The 24,279-nt window shown below is 39.3% G+C and overlaps 1 protein-coding gene across 4 annotated transcripts in view; it reads right to left on the reverse strand.

The window, feature by feature from the left end:
• Positions 1–15,154, reverse strand: part of Pitslre (cyclin dependent kinase 11B pitslre) — a 28,018-nt gene extending 12,864 nt beyond the window's left edge. For 2 of the 4 annotated variants that reach the window (XM_071682585.1, XM_071682584.1), the window contains exons 1-7: positions 14,941–15,141; positions 12,906–13,103; positions 10,301–10,448; positions 8,053–8,284; positions 4,720–4,815; positions 3,414–3,623; positions 2,588–2,797 (exon numbers count right to left, since the gene is read on the reverse strand). In XM_071682585.1, coding sequence (XP_071538686.1) covers positions 2,588–2,797; positions 3,414–3,623; positions 4,720–4,815; positions 8,053–8,284; positions 10,301–10,448; positions 12,906–13,103; positions 14,941–15,038 — 1,192 coding nt within the window. In that variant the 5' untranslated portion in view covers positions 15,039–15,141. Of the gene's footprint in view, positions 1–2,587; positions 2,798–3,413; positions 3,624–4,719; positions 4,816–8,052; positions 8,285–10,300; positions 10,449–12,905; positions 13,104–14,940 lie in introns of all 4 variants that reach the window. The other 2 variants (XM_071682587.1, XM_071682586.1) reach the window with 1 other exon arrangement.
• Between the last annotated feature and the right edge of the window lie 9,125 nt (positions 15,155–24,279).

Genomic DNA, 24,279 nt, shown 5'->3' on the forward strand with positions numbered 1-24,279 from the left:
TATGGTGGAAACCTTTGGAACCTAACCTAGCCTGGGTATTCTTGATCAAATTCTAGAAACAAAATAGCAAATTGCATATGTATACTCTGAAAATTCATATTACATTTTCACAAAATAAATGATATGTTTGTTTTGATTCCGTAAATGATACAAAAAGGAAACCATCACCTTCGTATGTAAACCATGTTCAAGAATTTACTGGCAAAAATTAAATAGGAGAGGGAAACAATTACATATTCACGTATCTCTGGATAAAGACAAGGTACTAGAATGGTCGTAAGGAAGCATGGTTTTCCTTGACTATCATTCAGTATCTAAAGTGTTCATATTTTACTTAATAATTTCTCTCTCCTTCAGAGCCCTGCCCACATTTGTTGAGGATTATTTCCATAAGATAACCATCAGAAATATAAATGATTGTGCAACAATTAATCATTCCTTTACACTGCAACTAAAAACACTGCATATCTCATTGTTGTATCAAAAACTAAAAGCACATCATAATCCTTGAGCTTTTTCCTCTTTAGTCCCATTTGTAATTACAGTATATGATATCTAACCAGGTTAAGTTTTGGTAACACGTTTTACCTTCAGTTACTCAGAACAAACTGAAACCAGATAATGATTTTGGGAAAAGAGAAGTATGAAATTTCACTTCTGATCCTCATGAATCACTATCAGAACTTAATAATGAACCAAAGTCAAATTATCAAAAAAAATTCCATCCAACTGATTGAAAAATGTGTCAAATGGTCAGGACTGTTATCAAACATCATATCAGTCCCTGATTACAGGTGAAATCTTGTTTAGAAATTATTCAAAACTTCAAACAATTCATTAGTATAGTAATTATCAGTACTTACAAAGGTTGCTCATTTGATAAACAAGGAAAAATAAAAAGAGAAACATATTGAATCCAATTGCTAATTTTGGATTCTACTTATATTTGTCTTTGTAATAATGAAGTCTACCATCCACAGCAAAGCACATGCAGCTTTGGGTCAAAAAATGCTTCATGAAGCCATCCCAAGTAAGCACAGGTTATTCTAAGGAACATTCACAACTTGAAAATAATCAAGATCAAAATCTTCTTTGAGGGACCTCAGAACAAACCGAAAGGTAATGTACCCATGGCTGTTTAATCTGTTTAAGTAACATGGGTGAGGGAAATGGATGCAAGGGCATTGGATAGCGGCATATTCTCAGAATGTTGGGGGTGGGAGGTCTGGGAGGTGAGTTGGTTACTGTTTGCAGATGGCAGATTCAAGTGAGAAACTGCAGAAGCTGGTTTTGAGTCTTAGACAGTGTGTGACAGTTGAAAGTAAATGTGAATAAAAGCTAAGTTATTAGATTTAGTAGTGGATCAAGGCAGCTTATCTGGAGTGTAAGTTTCAATGAGGAGAACTTACAGGAAATGATGTTTTAAGTACCTGGAAGAAGACAGCAACAAATGGAACCATGGGAGCTGAAGTAAGCCAAAGGTGGGTAAAGGTACGGTGGTATTTCAAATGGCCTGGTTCAGTTTAATGACAGTATGTCACCCCATGTGTACTAAAAACTGCAATTCACTCTATCCCATGCACACCTTACACCTTCCTGCATGTTTAAGTCCCAAGTACGCAAGATCTTATTCTATCTTGCCTTCTCCTTTCCACCCCTCCCACTTCTGACACATATGTTCTCTGTTTAGCTCTCCCCACTCATTTTCTCCATATGGCCAAACCATTTCAGCACAGCCTCTCAAACTTTCTCACCCAGCCACTTCTTATTATCACACCTCTCTTACCCTATCATTTCTTACATGATCAACCCTCCTCACACCACATATTAATTCTAAAAATTTCACATCCAACACATTCACTCCCTTCCATACATTCTCGCAGCTGGTTTTTGAGATGTATATGCACTCATTTTGTTGTTTCATTTTTCACTAGTAATTGGTTCATTCCTTATTTTCCAGAGTGCTATCTTTTCCTTAATCATGTGTGTTTTTACTGCTGTTCTGCCATTTTTGCCAGGACTTTCCTTATTTAGTTCTCTAATAAAACAGAATTCCACTGATTAGGCATGTTTTGTAGATAGCATATTCTGGCCAATATCCATTCTTGTTTTCATTCCAAATAGGACTCCTGTTCAGATTATTCTGTTCAGATTATTATCTATTACTGTAATGTATGTTTTCTATTCATTATGAAGGGGAGACCAAGATGATAGTAGGGTGCAGTGAAAAAAGTTTTGGGATATAGAGGCTTGAAAATTCAGGAAGGTTAGAGGTGTGCATACGATAGAATGAGGTACAGCAATGTGGTATTTGGGGGAGTGACATGCAATCACATGGCTGAACCAGGCCACATGAGGCAATCAAGTTAAACCAAGATGTAGTCTGTGGGGCTTGGCTGTGGACGGTAATCTCAAGTTCTCGTACATTATACATGAAAATAAATTCTAAATATGTGTGAGTGAAGCAACTGTTCATTTGTTCCTGAACGTATTTTGCCAACTCAAGAAACAATATGGTAAAAAAATCATTACCATGTTAATCTATTTATTAAAGATAATAGAAGTTTGATCTGAATACAAAGCTTACCTGAGTCTGATTCACTATCAGATGAGCCACTTCCAGCAGATTCGGACTGATTTGTACTGCCATCCCTTCCTTCATCTTTTTTCTTTTTCTTCTTTCCTTCTTCATCTGATCTCCTTTCCTTGGAACCTTTCCGCACTTCAGGCTCCATACTTTCTTCGTACTCTCCCTCTTCCTCCTCGTCACTTAAAATTGTCACTTCATCATTGCCATCTTCATGTGGAAAAACATAAAAAAATCAAATTCACAATAAGTATGTCAATCAACAATTTTTGAAATATGAGACAGCAAATTGCTTTGATGGACAACTGATTGGCAATGGGAACTAGGGGATGTGACACAGTCAGGGGAAACCAAAAAAAAAGGTCTGTGGGGCTTGCTTGTGGACAGTGGCTTAGGTTTTGGTGCATTGTACATGACAACTTGAGTGGATGTGAGCAACTGATGACATTCTTTAGCTGTTTCTGGCAGTACTTCACAACGGTGAGAAACGACAAATAAGTAATGAGATTTCAAATCAACAACGAACTGCAAACACCTGTCAATATATACCAGATCTGTAAATGCCAGTCACTAAAAAAGAAGCTTCTCAAACTATGGAGCATTATTCCTATATGCATCAAGAATGAATTGGTTGTAAGTTACTTGACCTCCACAAAAATAGATTCATTTTTTACTCCAACTTAGAGGAAGTTTTATGTAATCAAACATGTTCACAACAAGCAAATATCTCAAAGAGTAAGACTAGAGATAGTTTTCATGCTTGATATATGACTTTCAGTTAAAGCTGTCTTCAATATTCAAAACATAAACAAGACAAAGCTCTAACCTGCTGAGGGGTAATGATCGTGGTGATGTTTCCGCTTCTTCTGTATCTGCACATCAACAGGGGAATGAGAACGACCACGTCTGTGTGGTACCAAATCCCCACGATGACGTCCAATCTGCTGTTCTTCTCGTCTCTCCTCTTCACGCCTCTCTTCTTCCCGTCTCTGTCTTCTAGATTCAGCTTCTCGCTGAGACAACTCCTTCTGTTTATCTGGGGTAACAAGAAAATCTGAATTAGTTTCTCTTTATCATGTATGCCTTTTCCAGACATATAGCTGGGTGAAGCATGCAGAATGTTTACCAAACAGTCTGGCTCCTGACCCTCTACACTTCCTCAAAGGTCAAACGTCAAACAAAAAACTCAAAAACATTAAAAAATTTGCTGGAGTGTTGTGAATGTTGATAGCTTGGCTACTGCAAGAAGAGCAAATTAGATTTGATTACACTGAAATACAAGTATTTCTGGTCAAAATGATGGCTGCAGTTGGAAAACAGAACTAGGAAAGTATGAGAAGACAGAGACATGTGAGTAATGAATAACATTAAAACGAGAACAAGAAAACAGTAGCTGACCAGTGAATATATGATAAACCTGAAGATGGTTCTACAATGTGAAAGTGCTAAAGAAAAAAAATGACTAAAGAGAGAAAAAATAATCCCTTAACTTCTTTCAAAGTAGCATATACTATATATGGTCAACCACAGGCAACCAGGATAATAATCAACAAATACAGTTTCTTTAGATAAGAAACAAAATTATATAATATCAGGTTGAAAGAGTGGATACTTGCTCAAATGGTTATGGCTCATGTAAGCAATCTAACCACAGTCTTCTCACATACTTCAGTCACTAATAATAATAATAACCAATATAATTTCTCTGCAATATTGCGGCAGCTACTGTATGCAGCAAATTAAGTTGCAGAGTTATTTCATCACAACAGTGGTATGGCATATGATTTAAATCTTTCTGAAACTCAATTAAAATATTTGCGTGATATCAAAAAGTCACTTCTATGTGCAAGTTATAACAAGCACACGTGATGAAAAGAAACCATTCTGTAAGATGCCTCTTTCTTTCTCATGTACATATTTCGATATCACTTGTGTCCTAATCATGTGGAAGAAGCTCCTCAAACACAGGGTTTAATAAAATCTCAGACCAGTATATCCTAGGAAAATTCATTAGACTTGTGCACAAATGAAGAGCAGGTCTAGACTACCTTCATTTGATAAAGGAAAAAAACTGTCTGGGGTCAAACTAGTTCTTCATAAAAATTTTGTCTCAAAAAAATTAGCATGCATACCAGTGAGGCTATAGGTGTGAGGAGAAAGTAGGTGATGTGGCCAAGGCAGCTGTGCATCATAACCTATTCTGTCCCGCAAGATATACCTGGCACTCCCTGCGATACAAACAGGAGAGTAAGCTTTCCATGCAACCAGGGCAGTTAGTTAACACCTATGCTAAGGTCAATAGTTACAAAGCAAAATATCATGCAGCTATAAAGTAACTAGGCATATGGAATTACAATCAAACTACTACAATAAAAAATGGTATAAAAAGTTAAATCTGGCTAAAATAGACAAATGAAGCTACAACAGTGGTATAGCATATCTTACAATACTAAAGCAAAGGTATGCAAAGGACTGGAATGTTCTCAGTTAAAAGATTAACAGATTATAATTTTCTAATAATTTTCTGGCAGTTGTTCATGACATGAGTCAATTTCTAAAGACTGCAGTTATCAATGTACTGTATGGGGAAATAGCTTTACACTTGTGGGGTTCCATCTCTTGAAACTTCTCTACTATTACACAACTTTCTAAATATTCGTGTGCTGTCTGCTTTTACTATTTTCGCATTCATTCTTTTCCATTAATCCACCAATCTTAAACTGTAAAAGTACATCTTTACCTCTTTCCTAACAACTTTTTTTCTTAATTTCATAGTATAACCTATGGTTGTTCTAACTTTGCATCTTTTAAGGGACTGTTCACTACCTACATCATCAAGATCATTAAAAAATTCACGACCTACATCATCAAGTTCATTTAAAAATCTACAAGTTGTGGCATGGTCAATCCAGATCTTCTCTTTCATGGTGGACAAGTTCAAGGCCTCTAAACCTTTCCATGTAACTCAGCTCTCTAAATTTTGGTACAATCTCCTCTGCCCTTCTCGACTAGTTCTTTATACTTCTTTAAATGATATGACTAAACCTGAGAGACATTTTCTAGTTTTGTCTTAATGTAAGACACAATCAACTTATTAGATATTTCCTTATCCACATACTTGAATGCAATTCTAATATTTTCCAGTAGACAATTTGTCTCTTGTAATATTCTTCCAAGACGTGTTTCGTATGTGTAATGACAGACCTATTTGTAAAGAATGGGGAGGGCATGAGCCAATATCTAATGGATCAAATTTGTGTGTAAGAGCATTTATGCTTTTACAAAAAAAAATTCATGTACTTCTTTAACTGACAGGTACGTTTTCATACAAAAAGTCATGCACTTCTTTCTATGAAAATGATCATCATGGTACCGTCTTTCCATGTTCAGCAAACCTAAGGACATCTCTTCCTTCTTTTCTCTCTCCCTTCCCTATAACCTTTCCACTTTTTACAGTCAGGTTTACACACACATTATCCGTTTCTTTACCTAAGGTCAGGGAAAGGAAAGCGTGTCCTCATAACATGCAAGATTAGCAGAACTTAAAATACTAAAAAGTTAGAGTGAGGCATTCAAACCCAGTGTCAAAGCACATCACAAACCACTTCAACCTGCAACCCCAGCATGTCATCCTCTTTTTTATGTTAGCTGAGACTGCAAGGTCAAAGGAAGGCTGCAATCAAAGCCATCTCATTGACAGTAAGTATTTTCTTTCATATATCTACAATTACCCAAGAAACCTTTCTAAGAAAGAGTGTCTTGATGTTACCCAAGACTTCTCTCTAAGGGCTCCTCCAACCCATGGCTGCACTACTTCCAGCAGCAGGGGATTGTGGACTCCTTTGGAGTGAGTTCTTTGGCAAGACAGTTCACCCAGTGATATAATCTCATTAAAGGCGACCTTTCACTTGTAGTGTGATTTCAAGCAGGAAGAGTCCGATAACACCTAACAGCTTATATTCATCTATCTATAATTATCACTATCTATAATTACCCCAAGTCCAATTCCCATGAAAAACTACATCCTGATGTCACCCAAGACCTCTTTCTAAAGGCTTCTGTACCCCGAGGCTGCACAAATTCCAATAGCAGGGGTTTGTAGACTCTTTTGGGGTGAAAAGTTCTTTAATGAGACAGGCCTTCCTATGATACAGCTTTTCCACAAGGTGTAACCATGAGCAGGTGGAGTCTGGTAACACCTAAAAGCATATATCTAATATGCCACTAACAAAAGACATTAATAAAGGAATCTATGAGCATAGAGAGATGCAGGAGTAGGAATAAATAATCATAACAGTGATGTTTTCATAAATAAAAGGTCCTTCGATAATATTGATTTCAATAACTGTGACAATGCTTTTAAATCTCATAATCATGTTAAACACAGAATTGTCAAGTCCAGTAATTTCACTTTCACAGGCTCCCACAAGTTTTCTACTTGATTCAAATCCTGTGAATACCCAAGCAAGTCACTGAAAAACTCCACTCCACAGTCCTTCAAGCAACCAGTGACTAGTCTGGCAACATGGCAGGGAGCCCCATCCTGCAAGAACACTTTGGCCTTGCACTTTTTGAATGAATTTGGAAGATGGTCATACAGTAGTTCAAGAAAACTATATCTGTTCATAGTTTCATTCTTTGACAACCATACAAGGTCCCCAACACCATAACTAAAAATACCCCATACCATAAGTGAAGCAGGGAGCTTTACAGTTCTTGGTTTCACTTATCAAAGTCTAAAAAGAGAATGTTCTCTGAAAGAATGCATAAAATTCATCCAAATTTAAGTCCTCAGAGTATTAGGTAAATATTCTGGTTGCAGATGAGGGCTAAATGAAAGGTAAAAGATGGAGGATGAATGGATGAAAAAATGGCCAAATGGCCAAATGAACACCAGATTCATTTCCAGGGAGTAGGATCTACCAATTTCATCACTAGAGCTACAAATCATCCAATTTTATTACCTTCTCATGTGTAGGTTAAGCAGGCTCAGCAGAAGGTTAGATGGGTATTTACCCATTACACCATAAAAAAGAAACTCCCATAACCATCCACAGGTCAAAACCATATCCTGTAGGCACTAAGTAAATATATTACTCATCTTGTACACTGCCTTGTGAATGGTCTTTATAAGATACTCCAAATGGACAAATAAATAAAATGAACAAAATTCATTAACTGCAGCACATGCAGTGAACTTACCCACACTTAACTTCCAAATTCTGCTAAATAAAGTTCAGTATTTGAAAACTTAAAAGAAATGAATGTAAATGTGATATGTATTCCCTTAAAATTTCTACTCAATGCATAACCTTGAAGAAACAGAAAAAATCCTAAATGAGCTTTGTTTCAATTAGAGATTTCCACTAGCATATGAAAGGCACTGCACTTTTAAATGGAGACTATAATCACATGAATAAAACATGCAACTTCATCATTTAATACAATTTACATAGAATACTAACCAGCAACCAGGAAGCGTTCCATTCTTCTATCACGTTCAGCTCTTTCTCGTGGTGACAACTGGACTGAGGGTCGCTCATCTCGTCTGTGGTGAGGGTATGCAGGATAGTCATTAGCACTCATTCCTCCTCCCATCCCACCACGTCCTTGGTGGTCACGATGATAGTCTATTCGTTCATATGGTTCTCGGTCATCTACATAATAGTCTTCCCGATCACGCTCTCTTCGTCGATCCTGAAATAACAAATGGTTTTGGTCTTGCACATTTTTTGAATGCTACATAAAATATCTCAAGTTTTAGTAGCTTTTGTATCGAGAGAATAACATATACTATCAATGATGGGTGCTTTCAATGCAAAAGTGAGTGATGTGGCAGGTGTGGGTATAATTGAGGGGCATGGGATACCTAACATGAACGAAAATCGTGAACAATTTGTGGAGTTGTGTATTGAAGAAGAAGGACTGGTGATTGGGAATGCCTGGTTTAAAAAAAGTGCACATGTAGGTGTATATGTAGGTAAGGGGGGTAAATAGGTATCAGACATAACTGGATTATGTAGTAATTAATATGCATGCTAGAGAGAGACTCCTGAATATAAATTATTGAAAGGAGGCAGCTGGTGAGATCATCACATTTCTTAGTGGAGGCAAGATGAAAGTTTGTAGAGGTTTTACGAAAAAAGGAAATGAGTGCAAAGAGAGTGGTGATAATGAATGAGCCTAGAAAAAAGGCTTGTTTGAGGATATACAGAGAGATTAGTTGAAGAATGGCAAAAGGTCAGAAAAGAAAACTACCAAAGTAAGCAAGAAATGGAAGCTCGGTAATCAAACACCCACCTTCCTTCCTGTTAGCCCAGAGTATTTACATACTTGATACAAACTCCTCAATGTTTCTAGCAGCTTTCCTCCTACACCATAGAATAAGCAGCACACTCCACAAACCATGCCATATATTTTCTCTTGGTCCATACATACCACATACAAATCCCTCTTTCTCTGATTATTTCTCACACAAAGTCACTAAACAGGCATTAAGCCAGCCTTCAGGCACTTCACCATGAGCCATACAAATGATGACAAATCCTGATTAATCAATCAACAACATTGCCACCCTATTCATTAAGAAACCCAACTGCAATCCCACACTTCACTTATGCAAGGCCTTCACCACCTCTTCTCTTTTCATCAAACCATTTAACATGCCTCTCTCACTCCTAATACCTCCACACCCCACGCACTCCATATCTACCGCTCTAACCTCTAACGCATTCAACAGGTCTTTAAAGTTCATGCCATCTCCTCTTTATCTCTCATTTGCCTGTTACCACTTCCCCATCTGCTCTTCACACTGATCTTTCCACATATTCTCTAATTCTCCTCAAACTATTCACTTCCCTTCAAAACATTTTCTTATTCTCCATGGCAACTGCAAGTAATCTCTCACCCCATCTCTCATTTGCCTTATTTTCAGCCTCTGCACCTTCCCCTTGATCTCCTGCCAATTTCTCATGTACGTCACCCAATCACTTGCACTCCTTCCCATAAACCTCTCTTCTCTCTTTCATCAGCAACAAAACTTTCTCAACTTACCCCGAACCTCACTCACCCTCAAATACTTTCATGTGCACCTTTTTCTTTTTTAGACTAGGCAATCCCAATAACTAAAGCTTTTTCAGCACTCAACTTGAGAATCCATCCATCACTTTCACTTATACTGGGTATCCCATGACTATAAATTATATCCTCAACTGCAACATCAACCACTCATGCATTTAAATCTCCCACCATTAATACTCGATCCTTTTCATTAATATTGTTGATGCACACTCATTTCCTTCCAAGACACTCACCTCTCTTCCTCACTCCACTCACATCACATTACATAAACAGAGTAACACCCATCTCTTGCAATTCATTTTCATTCTTACTCATGTCAGTCTGGAAATAACTTTCTTACACTCTTAAACATATTTCCAAAATTCCTCCTTTGGAAGGGTGCTATCACTTTCTTTGCATACAAGATGGCCATGATTAGACAAATTAAACAGTAATAAGCTAACATTAACAATTCTATCCTACTTTCACCAAAAAAGTGCTCCATCAAATAATCAAGACAAGTTGATCTACCACTTATCATTAATAACCAGTTTGCTTCTAGGTGTTTGCCTCAGGTTATGTGCATTACTTAAATGATGTCTTTAAAACTTTCACAAGGCACTGTTTAGCCCTATCATCAAAAATAGAACTTACCATATCTCTGTCAACCATCTTCCTCTTTTCAATTTTGCTTCGCAAGTCAATGACTGGTCTTTCATGCTTACTCCCTCTTTCATGACGCTTCTCATGCCGGCGAGCTTCACGAACTTCACGGTTTTCCCGCCTCTCAACATCACGGTCCCTGATAACAATTATAGTTTTGATCAATGCTGAACTAGCACATACAAGCAGGTTTTTCGAATTCATTAACACAAGGTCAATGTTAATGTTAAATACTTGCCAGTGTTTAACTTGCTTTCCTATCATAGGTATGAATAATACACAAGTGTAAGAGTATAACTGTTCACTGTTGGTCATAAAGTGAAAGTGATAACCATATCCTGTATTAACCATTTCTCAATTATGGTTCCATAGCAGAGAGGTTTTACAGGCTAACCCTGGTAGCAGAGAGCAAGATCTTCAAAGTCCATGAGTAATGTCCACAACATATATGGGATTGCATATATGATCATACTTAACCTTTTTAGTGCAAAATTTATTTCTGCACTTCCTTCTAATACACACAAAAAAAGGAAATGATATGGGTGAGAAGAAGGTGGTAAATAAATGAATTTGGAAAAGAGGCTTGCATGAAGAGACACCAGGAGAGATTGAGAGTAGAATAGCAAAAGGTGAGAACAAACAAAGCTAAGGAAGCAAGTGAGCAATGGGAGGTATTTTGGTAAGAGACCTTACATGTGCGGCAGAAGTGTGTGGCATGTGAGTTTAGAGGCTATACAGGTAAACCCTGATAGTACAGTACATGATCATCTAGGTCCACAAGTAACAACCACAACATATCTGGGTTTGTATAAATCATACTTAACCTTTCTATGCACAACTGATTTTTTGGCTTCTTTCCAGTTTACAACAAAGATGAAATTATTTGGATGAGAGCAGCAAGGAGAAAATAAAGGAGCTTGGAAAAGAGGCTTTCATAAAGGGATAACAAGAGAGTGAGTGTAGAATAGAGAAAGGGTGAGAAGAAATGAAGCTAGGTGAGCAGGTGAAGAATGGGAAGCATTAAAGGAAGTAGTGCTAGCAAGTGCAACAGATGAAGAAGGTGAGCAGCTGGGAAAGAATAGTGAGTGTTGGGATAATGAAGTTATGCTGTTAGTGAAGGAGACATCATTATGCTGCTAGTGAAGGGAGACAGAGAGGTGTATGGGTGTCAGTCACAGGGAAGATGAACCAGTGAATGGAGATGTGCAAGAGAAAGCAGCAGGTCAAGAGGAAGGTGGAAGAGCTGAAAAAGAGGGCAAATATCGGTAGGGGAGAGTGAGTATCAACAAACCTCATGGGGAATAGGTGAATGTTATGGAAGGAGGTTTAAAGTGTGAGAGAAACAAGAAAACAAATGGGAATATCAGTGAAGTGGGCAAATGGGGAAGTGGTAACAGGCAGAGATGAGGTAATGAGCAGATGAAGTGAGTACTTTGAGGAATTGTTGAATGAGTTTCATAACAGAACTGCAGTTGTAGGGTGTCTAGATCAGGGAGGAAAGTGAAGTGAGAGAGTCATGATACGGGCTTTGATGAACAGAAAAAAGGGTGAAAGTCTTGTCTAAGATGTAATGAGGCAAAGTGGCTGGTATTGCAGTTGAATTTCTTATGAAAACAGGTGATGCTATTGTTGATTTGTGAGTTAGAATTTTCAGTACATGTAAGGATCATGTTCAGGTGCCTTAGAATTGGTGGAATACATGTATAGTACCAATGTATAAAGGCAAAGGGAACAAAGGTGAGTGTTCAAATTACAGTAGCATAAGTATGTTAAGTGTACCTAGCAAGTTCAGTGGAAAACTGGTGGCTAATAACAATAATAATAATAATAATGATAATAACAATATAATTATAATAATAAAAATAATAATAATAATGATAATAATAATAATTTTGTCAATGAAGTGAACGAGGCCAAATTAAGCAACTGGTGGAAACCAAGGAAAAGTCTGTGGGGCCTAGTTGTGGATAGGGTGCTATGGTTTTGATGCAATACAAAAGACAGCTAGAGAATGGAGGAGAGCAAATGTGGCCTTTCTTTCTCTGTTCCTGGCACTACCTTGTTAATGTAAGAAAAAGCACATATTCCCAGCATGTTGTAAAAGGCAACTAATAGGGGAGAGAGCAGGGGCTGGAAATCCTCCCCTCCAGTTTTTATTTTTCTAAAAGATGGAATAGAGAAGGGGCCAAGAGAGGATTTACCCTCTTAGGCTCGGTCCTCTTCTTAATGCTACCTTGCTAATGCAGGAAATGGTGAATATGTATGATGTATGGCAAATAACGGTGAACTGCTTATTGAACTTAAGCAGCCATACATCTGAAAATACACAGACGAGATATTACAAATATTACAGAACTTGGATGTCATTATAATTATGTGTTAACTTATCATGAAGCAGCTTAAGATCAAGGTGGGGCTGGATATCTCCATGCTTTGGACAAGGAAACTCGCTTTCTTGATCATGTCTTACCATGGTGTAACCTTCTTACTCAAAACCTTAAACATAAACTCTTCTACATTTACATGATTATGTTGACTACCCTTGAATTTACTCCATTTCCAACTATAAACAACTTAAAACTATCCTTTTCATTACCTGTGTCTTCTGTGGTCACGTCGTCTTTCATCATGATTTCTGTGCTCTCGATTACGATGCCGCTCTTTGTGGCGTTCAGCTTTGTGGCGATGACGATCTCTTTTGTCACGTTTCTCACGCTTTTCCCGGCGTTGTACCACAGCTTGAGGAGGTTTGATGTCAAGACTATCGCCTTGGTCGCCATCATAAGATGACATACTGAAAGAAAGGATCATTGATGACTGATGAAATTTTTTAAAATACAAGAATTACAATTCAACGGGCATATGAAGCAGCCAGAAGAAACCAAAGAAAGGTCTCTGGGGTCTAGTTGTGGACTGGGGTGGTGGTTTTGATGCAGCACACTTGACAGCTAGAGAATGCATGTGAATGAATGAAGTCTTTTCTTCATCTGTTCCTAGCCCTAACTCGCTAATGTGGGCAATGGTGGAGAGTATAAGGAAATGAAAAGAAATTTCACCATAAGTTTAAACTTACTTATACCACACAGCCTGAAGTGACTCACTTTTTCAAGCAAACGAGAATCTGTCTTTCAAAAAGAAGTTATATAAAATGAATGTAATACAATTCATCAACATGTTTTTCATGTGTTTGTATGTTATTTTTACCTGTCATTTATGTTACTTAGTTTATTAGCTTTCTGAAAAAACCATAATACTAAGGATATCATTTTCTTATCTATTAAGATAATACTGCATAAAAATGAAAGATGATATATAGGAGTTCTATTATTCTACAAAATTTCTTGTTCGTAATAAAAGAGAAGTTGAGAACTTAAATTATAAATCCAATGAATACTGTAGATATATATAGTTCCAGCCTGAAATGAACATGTTCAGTAAGTGCTATGAAGAACAGTTAAGAAAAACAGTAAAATTCAATAGTTATTACAAAAATGATAAACTAAATGAATGTTACCAAGGATCCCACTTTAGACAAAAACATACTAAACTTTTTATGAAAGATTAATCTTAATTTCTATTCAGCATGGGTCATTTCACTGATACAGTTATATGTATGAATTTTTTCAATAGTGTGAAAAGAATACCGTCTTCAGTGTTTCATTTGATCATGAGCCACTGGACATTTGTCACATGATTTTCAAATTGCCCTTCACTCATGAGACAATTTCCTTAAAGCATAGCCACAAAATGGGAACCTTCAAGTCGTGACTCATATATTCATAAAGGAAATCCAACAGTACAAAAAACAAAGAAGTTATGCACCATGTGATATTTCACCTTTTTATAGCTCAGATTGCAATAAGGTTATATGCAAAGTTTTAAGTCAAACAAAGCCCTTTATAACCTGAGCCAGCATTAGGCAGAGGTAAGCCTTCCACTGCATATGGAAAAGACTTTAGTATAGAGTGCTTTTACCCCAAAACTTTCCTTTGAGGCAAAGCCCTACCCACTTACCCACTTTGTCAAGAAAAATTTGTGCAAGTAGGAACTGCTACAGGCACAAACCCCTAACTTATTTCAACTCTGTAATATAGAAAATCCACTGGCACTCTACTTCTCGCAAGATTTATTGTCTAAATCATGCATATCCTCTTTTTCATCAGTTGCTCTTACTTCGTAACAATCCGCTCAACATTTTGCCTTGTAACCATAACTATTATTTCCTTATCTATTAACTATAGATAAACTTATATATGTTATATCATGCTCCAAAACTATCATTTCATTCTCTGAACACTAGCATTCAAAAAACAAATCAATCAATATTCAAAGATAAGAAGGATGCAGAGCTATAATAGATAATTATCGAAATCTAGTTTACCCTTCGTTAGCCTAACCTAAAGATATGCTGGCTCAAATTAATGAGTAATAATGAAATTCTGGCAAGATATTTCCGACATAAACCCATCATAAACGGTCACCTGCCTAAAGTAAGAAATCTTCAATCCAAAACTCTCAATATGAAATCCAATACAATTTCCTTAGATTTGACTATATCAAACCAATGAAACTACCCACGACAATAAGAGCCCAAGAAATTCATCGCGATGACAACCATTACAAAGTCACACCTGAAATCATCGTCTTCAGCTTCGTTGTCTTCCGTGGAATTCTGGGCGTGATGGCGTCCTTCGTCCCTTATTTCACCGTCTTCCTCATGGCTATCCATTCCAGAGACACCAGACAATAGTAGAGAACTATATTCCTACAGAAGAGACAATAACATTGATATCCTTCCGCTACGATGAACGCTGCGCTGATGTTTGTTTACGAAACGTTCACGTTAAACAGGTATCGTATAAAAGTGTTTTTTCTTTGCTAATAATATTTCACAGAAAGCATTTCTTCTTATAAGATCACTATTCTATTTAATTTTCACTATTTAACATCAGCTTTTTAAAACAAGTATAATTTTTTGTATGATTTATATGATTTGCCTCATTCTACAATCCGTAAATAAAAAGGCTACGAGCACAATAATAATAATAGATGCATCTTTTAAAGGTACGTAATTTACTAGATAAGGAGAGTTTTGCTTTGGAGAAATTAAATGTAAGGTTATTATCTAATTAATGAGATAAAACCAACATCGTAGATGCAATCTTTTGTTTCAAAACGTTATAACGCCGTCTAGCGACACTCAGGTAAGTATACAAATCTTATCTACCAAGGTTACTTATGATGGAGATGAAAGTATTATTAAACCAGTCCTGAAAGTCTTCCTTTCCGTGCCAAGTGGTCCCCTTCTTAGGTTTTTTTTTTTTTTACCATATGTGAATAGAACCTTTCCTTATAATCAGAAATCTGCATCTGTAATTCCTTGGCCACTACTCTTGCCCTAAATACATAATGTCTCCTCAGTTGATCCTTGCAAGAATATGTAAGGTGATGGAGAGGATCCTCCTTCGCCCACTACCATACCACTGAAGCCTTTTCCACTCTTGTTAATAGTTTCATTGCTGCTGATTCAAATGTTGCCCGTCTATTGCAACAAGAAGGCAAAGATTTATGTCATTCTTCTTGTATAAGGAATGCCTTTGACACAAGTCAGTCTTATGTCTTCCTTGCTGAAATTTTAGAGCTGAGTGAAAGAAAAAGTTATGATGTGTTGTCCTATTTTACCGTTAGAAGAGCGAGGATATCAAGGACACACCCTACACAGCGGCAATATTACTTAGGAACCCCGCAAGGTGTTCTAAGTTTCGGTTACTTAAAATAAGGCTTTACTGCAGTCCATTTTTACGTTACCACAGCTATCAGTCGTCCTACACTTTAGTTATGCTGTTGATGTACTACTGCAGAATGAGACGCGTAGAATGCCAAGAGCCCTTTATCTTGCGACAGTTGAATGTTCCCTTGGGATCCGCTTACTGTATACAGAACAAAAGGTATACGGACACCGGGAAAGCTTCTGAGGTTATTCTGGATGGTTTTCCCCTGGACTGGGTAACTCAGATATCTGGGTATGAAGGGAAACAGTCTCAAAATCTGGAGGACCAATATCTTCGGAAACCTCGAAAACCCTGATTCTTGATGGCTTCCTTCAATTACCTCTCGTACTCGGGTTTTGTAGTGGCACCGAATATGTCGCTCACACCTTATTTAATCTTATTGCCTTGATAATAAAGCTCCTAGCAATCATACAACACACAGCCGCCGAAGTAATACTTGGTCTTCCATGGTTGACCTCTGCATAGTGAAACTCGGTCCGCCTCCCTTAAATGACTGAATATAAGAGGTATACCACCTCAAACAGCTGTTAACATCAATTATCGAGGATTGGAGTGGTGCCCTTGCGAGAGAACATAAAACCTTCAACAGTCTTGTTTGTTGCCCCGGGGAATGGTTCGAACAATAGGTACCCTTGCCAGACGTATTCAACAAGCATTCATTTACTATCTTAACCAAACAAAACTCACTCAGAGCTTAGTTCTAACTAACCATGCCATAATGTTAGGTTAGGATAGCCTAAACAAAAAACCATGATGTGTCCCAGCTACCCATAACGTAGCCCTAACCTTACTAATCGTGGCCTAAACTAACCATAGGATAGTTTAACGTCACCTTGGTTTAAGGGCTAATCCAAGGAAAAAACAATGCTCCTACCTTCCATTTGAGCTATACATTGTATAGAACTATGCAAGACAGTTATAATTATTCATGTTTCACCTCCTTCGTCAAACACGGACATTGTTTTATCCTAACGAAGTTTTCTCTGTCAGCAAAAGTATACTAATTTGTTTCATTAAACAGAACTCCTTGATTGTAGCTATCATTTGTTTTATAATGAATATTTGTTTTCAGGTAATGGTCGTCAGTCTCATCATAAACTTATCTCCAGCAAGTAATCAGTCTTATAATTATTTGACTAATATTAGGGATTAGATTTAACATCTAAACAACTGAAAGAGGGTCGAGTTATCTATTATACAATGTGTTCTTCCCTGTTATTATGATGTTGAAATAGAAATCATTATCTTACCGAGTCAGTTATCCACCCTCATCCCCTTGACAATATCCTGATACGCGCTCTTTTACACGTACATCATAATTCACTAAACAGATACTGTAAACTTAGCACAACACACGACATGATATAGATTGCCACACCATCGTTGCTCCGCCCCCTTGTTCGTAACTGCTGTGCGCGTCTGTTGATATTACCCTAGCCTCTCTATTGTCACTAATAAAAATATAAGCACCAGAGCTTTAGATTTTATTACAACCATAGACTTAAAAAAAAATGCATTTTTGTACGCCCAACAGTGATCTAGCCAAACAATGGGTTCGATGGTCAAAGCACCCTTTGCTACTTGACCCATTTTATATTACATTCATTGACCCACAGTTTCCCTGATGTACTAATACCTTCCTGTCTAATATCGTTCACTGCAAAGTTAGGCCAGAAGGTTTCTGTAGTCATAATGAACTACATTAAACTCCTAATGCATCAGTAGCTGTTTCCCAAAGCTAGTTTCGAGACGAAAACATACTCTTATCGTTAATGCTTATTTCAGTTGTTTGGTGATTATGTAAGTGATTGGTGGTTGTAAAGGCTAGTTTTCTGAATTTGTGTCACAGGATGAAACTCATTGTTTATTACCCTCAGCTTTATTATGTTATCAAACACAATTAAGTTGATATTCATACACAAAGGGTCGCCGGGCTCAATACTTTTATGCAACAACTGTATTGGGTTTTATGAGAATATAATTAATTTTAGGGATTAAATCATTAGCATGCATATAAGTGAGATAGCTTTAAGTTCTCGGACATAGAATGTGCTCTAGCAAACCACTCCTGTTTTAGGGTTTTAGAATGTGCTCTAGCAAACCACTCCTGTTTTAGGGTTTTTCATTAGTATTTTGACCAATTCGTATGTCGCCCCCCACCCCCTCACCAAATCCTAGATACACACCTCCTTTGTTATAACCGAATCTAACCATAACGTAGCCTTTGGTAACCTGAACCCACTCTCATAGGGACATGCATGCTCTTGTCTGACTCTGTATTGCACGGGTCCGTCCAGGGTGTGTGGGGAGGCATCGGCTGAGTGCTATGAACCGAGAGAGGAACTCAGACTGTACCCTAGTGTGCGAACGATGATTACTCTCAGTAACACTCACCATCACGTGGTCCCCTTGAGTACGAGGGGAACGACCCTTGACGACAACGGTATACGACCCTTGAGTACGAAGGGAACGACCCTTGAGTACGAGGGGAACGACCATTGAGGACAACGGTATACGACCCTTGAGTACGAGGGGAACGACCCTTGAGTACGACGGTGTACGACCCTTGAGCACGACGGTACGACGACAGGACTATCGTTGAAGTGCGATAGACCGACCCATGAACTATGGCCTGTCAGGCAAATAAAAAAAACAAAAACAAAAAATGCCAAGCCATCATACCTAACAGTTGTAACCATTTGCAGAATCAATTCTTACCAGCGTCCCATACCTCGTCTACCATCACATCCATCAACAGATGTGGGTTGTACTGAGCTGTGATGAAAACGAGTAATTACATATAGGTGATTACAGGTTAATCTGTCATCATCCAGCTGTTCGTCAGACCTATTACTCATGCGGGTCGTTAATTAATCTCGTCGGCAGAATGAGTAATTATGAGGTTTCGTTCTTCTCATATCACAAATGAGTCTCTTAGGGTTGGTGTGATCGTGTTATGTGTATGGAGTCTCTTTGTTGGTCATGGTAAATTAATGCCATTTCCTTCAGGTCAGACGCCAGTGTGTGTGTGTGTGTGTGTGTGTGTGTGTGTGTGTGTGTGTGGATTTACATGCTTATTTGCATACAGAACCTTTACATCATCACCCCCCTCCCCCCCGCTCCGTTTTCCCTATCCTTACGAGTCTGTTTACCCCCAATAGTCTGGCATACACAGACCACCCCTAGGCAGGAACGGACCCCTTAGCTATTTAACTTCCGAAGACCAGCACAGGCGCTCATGGTCCGGCGATGGGGGGTTTATATTTCGTCCGCAGCACTGTCCTGTTTTACATCTCATTTGCATGTCTGGTTATCATTGGGGGGGAAATTTTGTTGTGTTTTGTGGCTTATTGGAGATGTTTCCCTTTCCCTAGGCATCACTGGTTGAGTCAGACCCAACTACCACTATTCTAAATTGAGTTGAGGGGGTTTGGTTAGAATTCCAGTACATTCTCCAATTCACTCACTCGTGTGTGTGTGTGTGTGTGTGTGTGTGTGTGTGTGTGTGTGTGTGTGTGTGTGTGTGTGTGTGTGTGTGTGTGTGTGTGTGTGTGTGTGTGTGTGTGTGTGTGTGTGTGTGTGTGTGTGTGTTTTCACATTATAACCCTATTTTAGGATCTCAATGGAGTCTTGTTTTCAGTCTTAGCTGACGAGTTTCCCAAATCAAGTAACTAAAGATATTGATTGTAGCTTTAGACACACACACACACACACACACACACACACACACACACACACACACACACACACACACACACAGGATAAAACCCTTCATTTTGCCCACACAGTAAAACATATAAACACCCTCATACACGGAGCAGACCGAAGCACAGACAGATGTCTAGATACAGAGCCAGACATAAAACAGACGTTGGAGACAGCCTCACACCCAGCCAGACAGGGTGACGGGTGCTGAGGAGAGAGAGAGAGAGAGAGAGAGAGAGAGAGAGAGAGAGAGAGAGAGAGAGAGAGAGAGAGAGAGAGAGAGAAATACCGTTTGTGGGTCTGTCTTTAACATCTTGTCTCTCATCCACTCACAAGGGTCTCATGTTTCTCTCTCTCTCTCTCTCTCTCTCTCTCTCTCTCTCTCTCTCTCTCTCTCTCTCTCTCTCTCTCTCTCTCTCATACATCACCAGCGCTGGACTCTGGTGACAGTACAGTCATCCTCACCAGGGGGTTCCCATGGCCTGCCTGCCAGCCAGCCAGCGCCCCTCTTCACCAAAGGTTACTTGTTTACAAGCGACGACGCGGTCGCTTGTAAATGAACTTGTGTCAATGACCCCCCTTCCCCCCCCCGGCAATGTGGGACGGCAACGTATGGTAAAAACTGGAGGGTCATTTGCAGCTAGTCATCCCATGTGTTTACCAACAGTGAATACCATATTAGGGAGAGTGTTTTTTTTTAATAGTGGAAAAGAAAAAAAAAGAATCTTTTATTTAATATTAAGATGAATGAGATCAAAGTCCTTTATTAAGAGAATTAGATATTCACTAAAATAAATGGTTAAGACAGAGTGTAGATACATGGTTTACATGTTTTCGAAGCGACGGTAAATTATTCAGGACGTTTTTCATTGCATAGCCTGTACTCTGGTGGCATTATTTTGGAACATAGAACGATTATTATCATTTTAACCCTTCACCCACCAATGTATAACATAGGTCTCTTGGTAACGTAGGGTGACATGGGTCTTTTGGTCACACAAATCTTTTGGTAACATGGGTCTTTTGGTAACACGGGTCTTTTGGTAACGCAGGTCTTTTGGTAACACAAGTCTTCTGGTTTTATTTAAAGCTTCGTCAACACATGTTGTATAAATCTCTGTTGAGCATCTGATTTTTTTTATTGTGTGTGTGTCTCTCCCTTTATAACCTTGGTTGGCATGGGCGTGCTTTGATAGATGGGTTGGTTGTTCGATACCATGGTTCGATACCAGCCTTTACAGTGCAGGCGTGTGCTTGGCGTTGCAGTGCAGGCGTGTGCTTGGCGTTACAAGGTACCAGACGTGGTGTTTTCCGGCCTTAAACCAAGGGGATTATGACCTTATGTCTTCAGGGGAAAGCCATGTAGCTCTTTGTCACTCGCCCTTCCGCTCGCGTTCAATGTGACAGCGATATGTTTACCGGATGTACGTGTTGTTTAGGTAGGCTGGCAGCTTGTTTCTTCCTTAGTTCGTGCTTCTAGTCTTTGCTTTCACCAGTTCCTCCTCCTTCTCCGCCTTGTGTCTTCAGCAGTGGGCTGTCGCATCGCTTCCACTGTGTCTGCGTGGCCCTTCCAGTGTGTCTGCGTGTCCTTTCCAGTGTGTCTGCGTGTCCCTTCCAGTGTGTCTGCGTGTCCCTTCCAGGGTGTCTGCGTGTCCCTTCCAGTGTGTCTGCGTGTCCCTTCCAGTGTGTCTGCATGTCCCTTCCAGTATGTCTGCATGAGGATGGAGGATGGAGGATCCAACTCCGTCGCATGGAGCTTACACGGTTTCAGACACCACAAAAAAGAGGGGGTCGTTGGATCCTATCTTCCAGGATGTTCGTCTGCACAAGACACCACAGCGATCAAACGCCTCATTCCAGGTTCCAGGTTCCAGGCCGTTCCAGTGCCCGAGTCTCGGTGTATAACCAAAGCGATTTAGTTGTTTTAATATCGTATATGTTAACAGCTCTACCTTATCGCCTCTGTAGGGAATGCCCGCTTCCAATCTGTTTCTAGGAAGCCACTTTCTTCTTCATCTTTTCATCATTATCTTCTTCTTCTTCTTCTTCTTCTCCTTCTTCTTTTCATCATTATCTTCTTCTTCTTCTTCTTCTTCTTCTTCTTCTTCTTCTTCTTCTTCTTCTTTTCAAAGACCAGGTTTTATACGTGTGTGTGTGTGTGTGTGTTTCTTTTTTTTTAAGGGAGTCTTAAAGTTTATGGGGTTTCTTTTAAGGGAACTGGATTTCCTCTCGAGAGACCACGTCATCTTGATCCTGATGTTATATGAGCCGGCGGCAATTTTGTTGGTTGCTAGGGGGGAAGATGGGGGGATGTGCTTGCTGAATGTGGCCTGCTTCTTGCCGAGTGCTCTATTGAGAGAGAGAGAGAGAGAGAGAGAGAGAGAGAGAGAGAGAGAGAGAGAGAGAGAGAGAGAGAGAGAGAGAGAGAGAGAGAGAGAGAGAGAGAGCAGAGTCCCGCCCATGAACGTCCTGATAGGTAATCACAGTCACACACACACACACACACACACACACACAGGAAGCGGCCGGGACGCAATTAACCATCTCTCATGAGCGAAACCCCATGAACCTCCTCCCTCCTGGGATGAGTGAAAGAGATGAGTAGACAGGATGAGTGAGGTGAGTGAGGCTATGGAGAGAGAGAGAGAGAGAGAGAGAGAGAGAGAGAGAGAGAGAGAGAGAGAGAGAGAGAGAGAAAGAAAGAGAGAGAGAGAGAGAGAGAGAGAGAGAGAGAGAGAGAGAGAGTGGCGCAATAGCATCCACATAGAACAATAATGATAATCATATGCAAGCAAATAGATCAAATAGATATAGAAGACGATGCAAATAAGTAAAATAATGATAAAAGGGGAACAAGAAAAGAACAGAAGAAAACAAGAGCGGTATTCTTAAAACGAAAAAGAAATGCTTTAAACTTAGATTAAAGTAAAAGGAAAAGAGATTTTTCCTTCTAGGACATATGACAAGGGCATTAAGATGGAAAATCTGGGCGGGGGAAAGGAGGATGGTGGGGGGGGGGGGATAAGTTAATAAGACCTCCCCCCCGGCCCTTACCCCCCCCCCCCCTTCCTCCGTGAGACATTAACACGGGAAAACTTCCCATTCTCTGCCAGCCTCGCTAATTCAAGGTTACGCCAAAAGTCTGTCTGTACGTGGTTCATTAAGGCGCGCAGCGCAACCCGGATATAAGAACCGGGTTAGGTACAGTGGACACGTAGTTCGGTGTAATGAAATTGTTGTTGTATGTAGTCTTACGGTTGTAGTATTAGTGTATGTCCCTAAAGAAAATAACCATAATTTATTGCTTGTTAATGTAGGTGATAAATAGTTTGATTGAGGTCAGCCTGTAATTTAGATTTTTTCCTCTTTTTTTTTGACTTATCTTGCCTATTTTTGGTCTGAATAGGTATTGGGACTTAATGAAGCAGGTCTATATTGCACCAAGGCTGCTGCTAGAACGAGGCATGGCGGTATCATTAAGGATATATAATAAAAGAGTTTACCCTCCAATTATTGAATGATCAGCATGGCTTCGTTTTCTATGAAGTTTAGCATTTTTTTTCTCTTATATTTACGAAGGAATTAGGTCATAGTAATAAGGGGGGGGGGTATTTTTTTTCTCTTATATTTACTAAGGAATTAGGTCATAGTAATAAAGTGGGGGGATAGCCTAGAGAATTTGTCTACTTCTGGCATTTATTCTAGGTAGTTTTCTGTCTGTGAAATTCTGGCATTTGTTGATATAGGGGTCAAATGTTGACAAGGGGTCAAATTCTAGCGTGAGACATAAACAGACTGCAAATGGGGCTCCACCAGTGGAAAAATCCCTCTGCCCCCCCTATAGCACAAATTGGGAATGACACACACACACACACACACACACACACACACACACACACACACACACACATTATCAAGTAGGACATACAATAATACACAAGGATATTGTATTGGCAAAATATATATATATATTTTCGTGGATATAATGGCTCTAGACTCCATGATAACTCTGGGCAAACACGCTGCAAACAGCGTTAGGCAAACACCCCCCCGCACACAACACCAGTGCAAACAAACCTCACACACAGACGCGACAAGTGAAGGGGAAAATGTTATTTTGCCGAGGGACTGGTGATGTGAACCGGTGACGTCACGGACTGACCTCGATCCGAAGCCTGCGCATGCGTGAGACTCGTTTCCCGCCAAATGGCCTGACTTAACGTATTATGAGACGCGAAGTAATATTTTTTCTATGACTATTTCCATGAGTACCCACGGGTCACGATGAGTGAATGAACTAGATATGGGAATGAAGGTGAATGAAGAAGATTTTTTAGGACGGCAGAGAGAGAGAGAGAGAGAGAGAGAGAGAGAGAGAGAGAGAGAGGAGAGAGAGAGAGAGAGAGAGAGAGAGAGTGAGGGAGGGAAGGAGGGAGGGAGGCGAGTGGTGTACAAGGCGGCCTAGACGTCACA

The sequence above is a fragment of the Panulirus ornatus genome, chromosome 34, assembly GCF_036320965.1.
Source record: "Panulirus ornatus isolate Po-2019 chromosome 34, ASM3632096v1, whole genome shotgun sequence".
NCBI classification, from domain to species: Eukaryota; Metazoa; Arthropoda; class Malacostraca; order Decapoda; family Palinuridae; genus Panulirus; species Panulirus ornatus.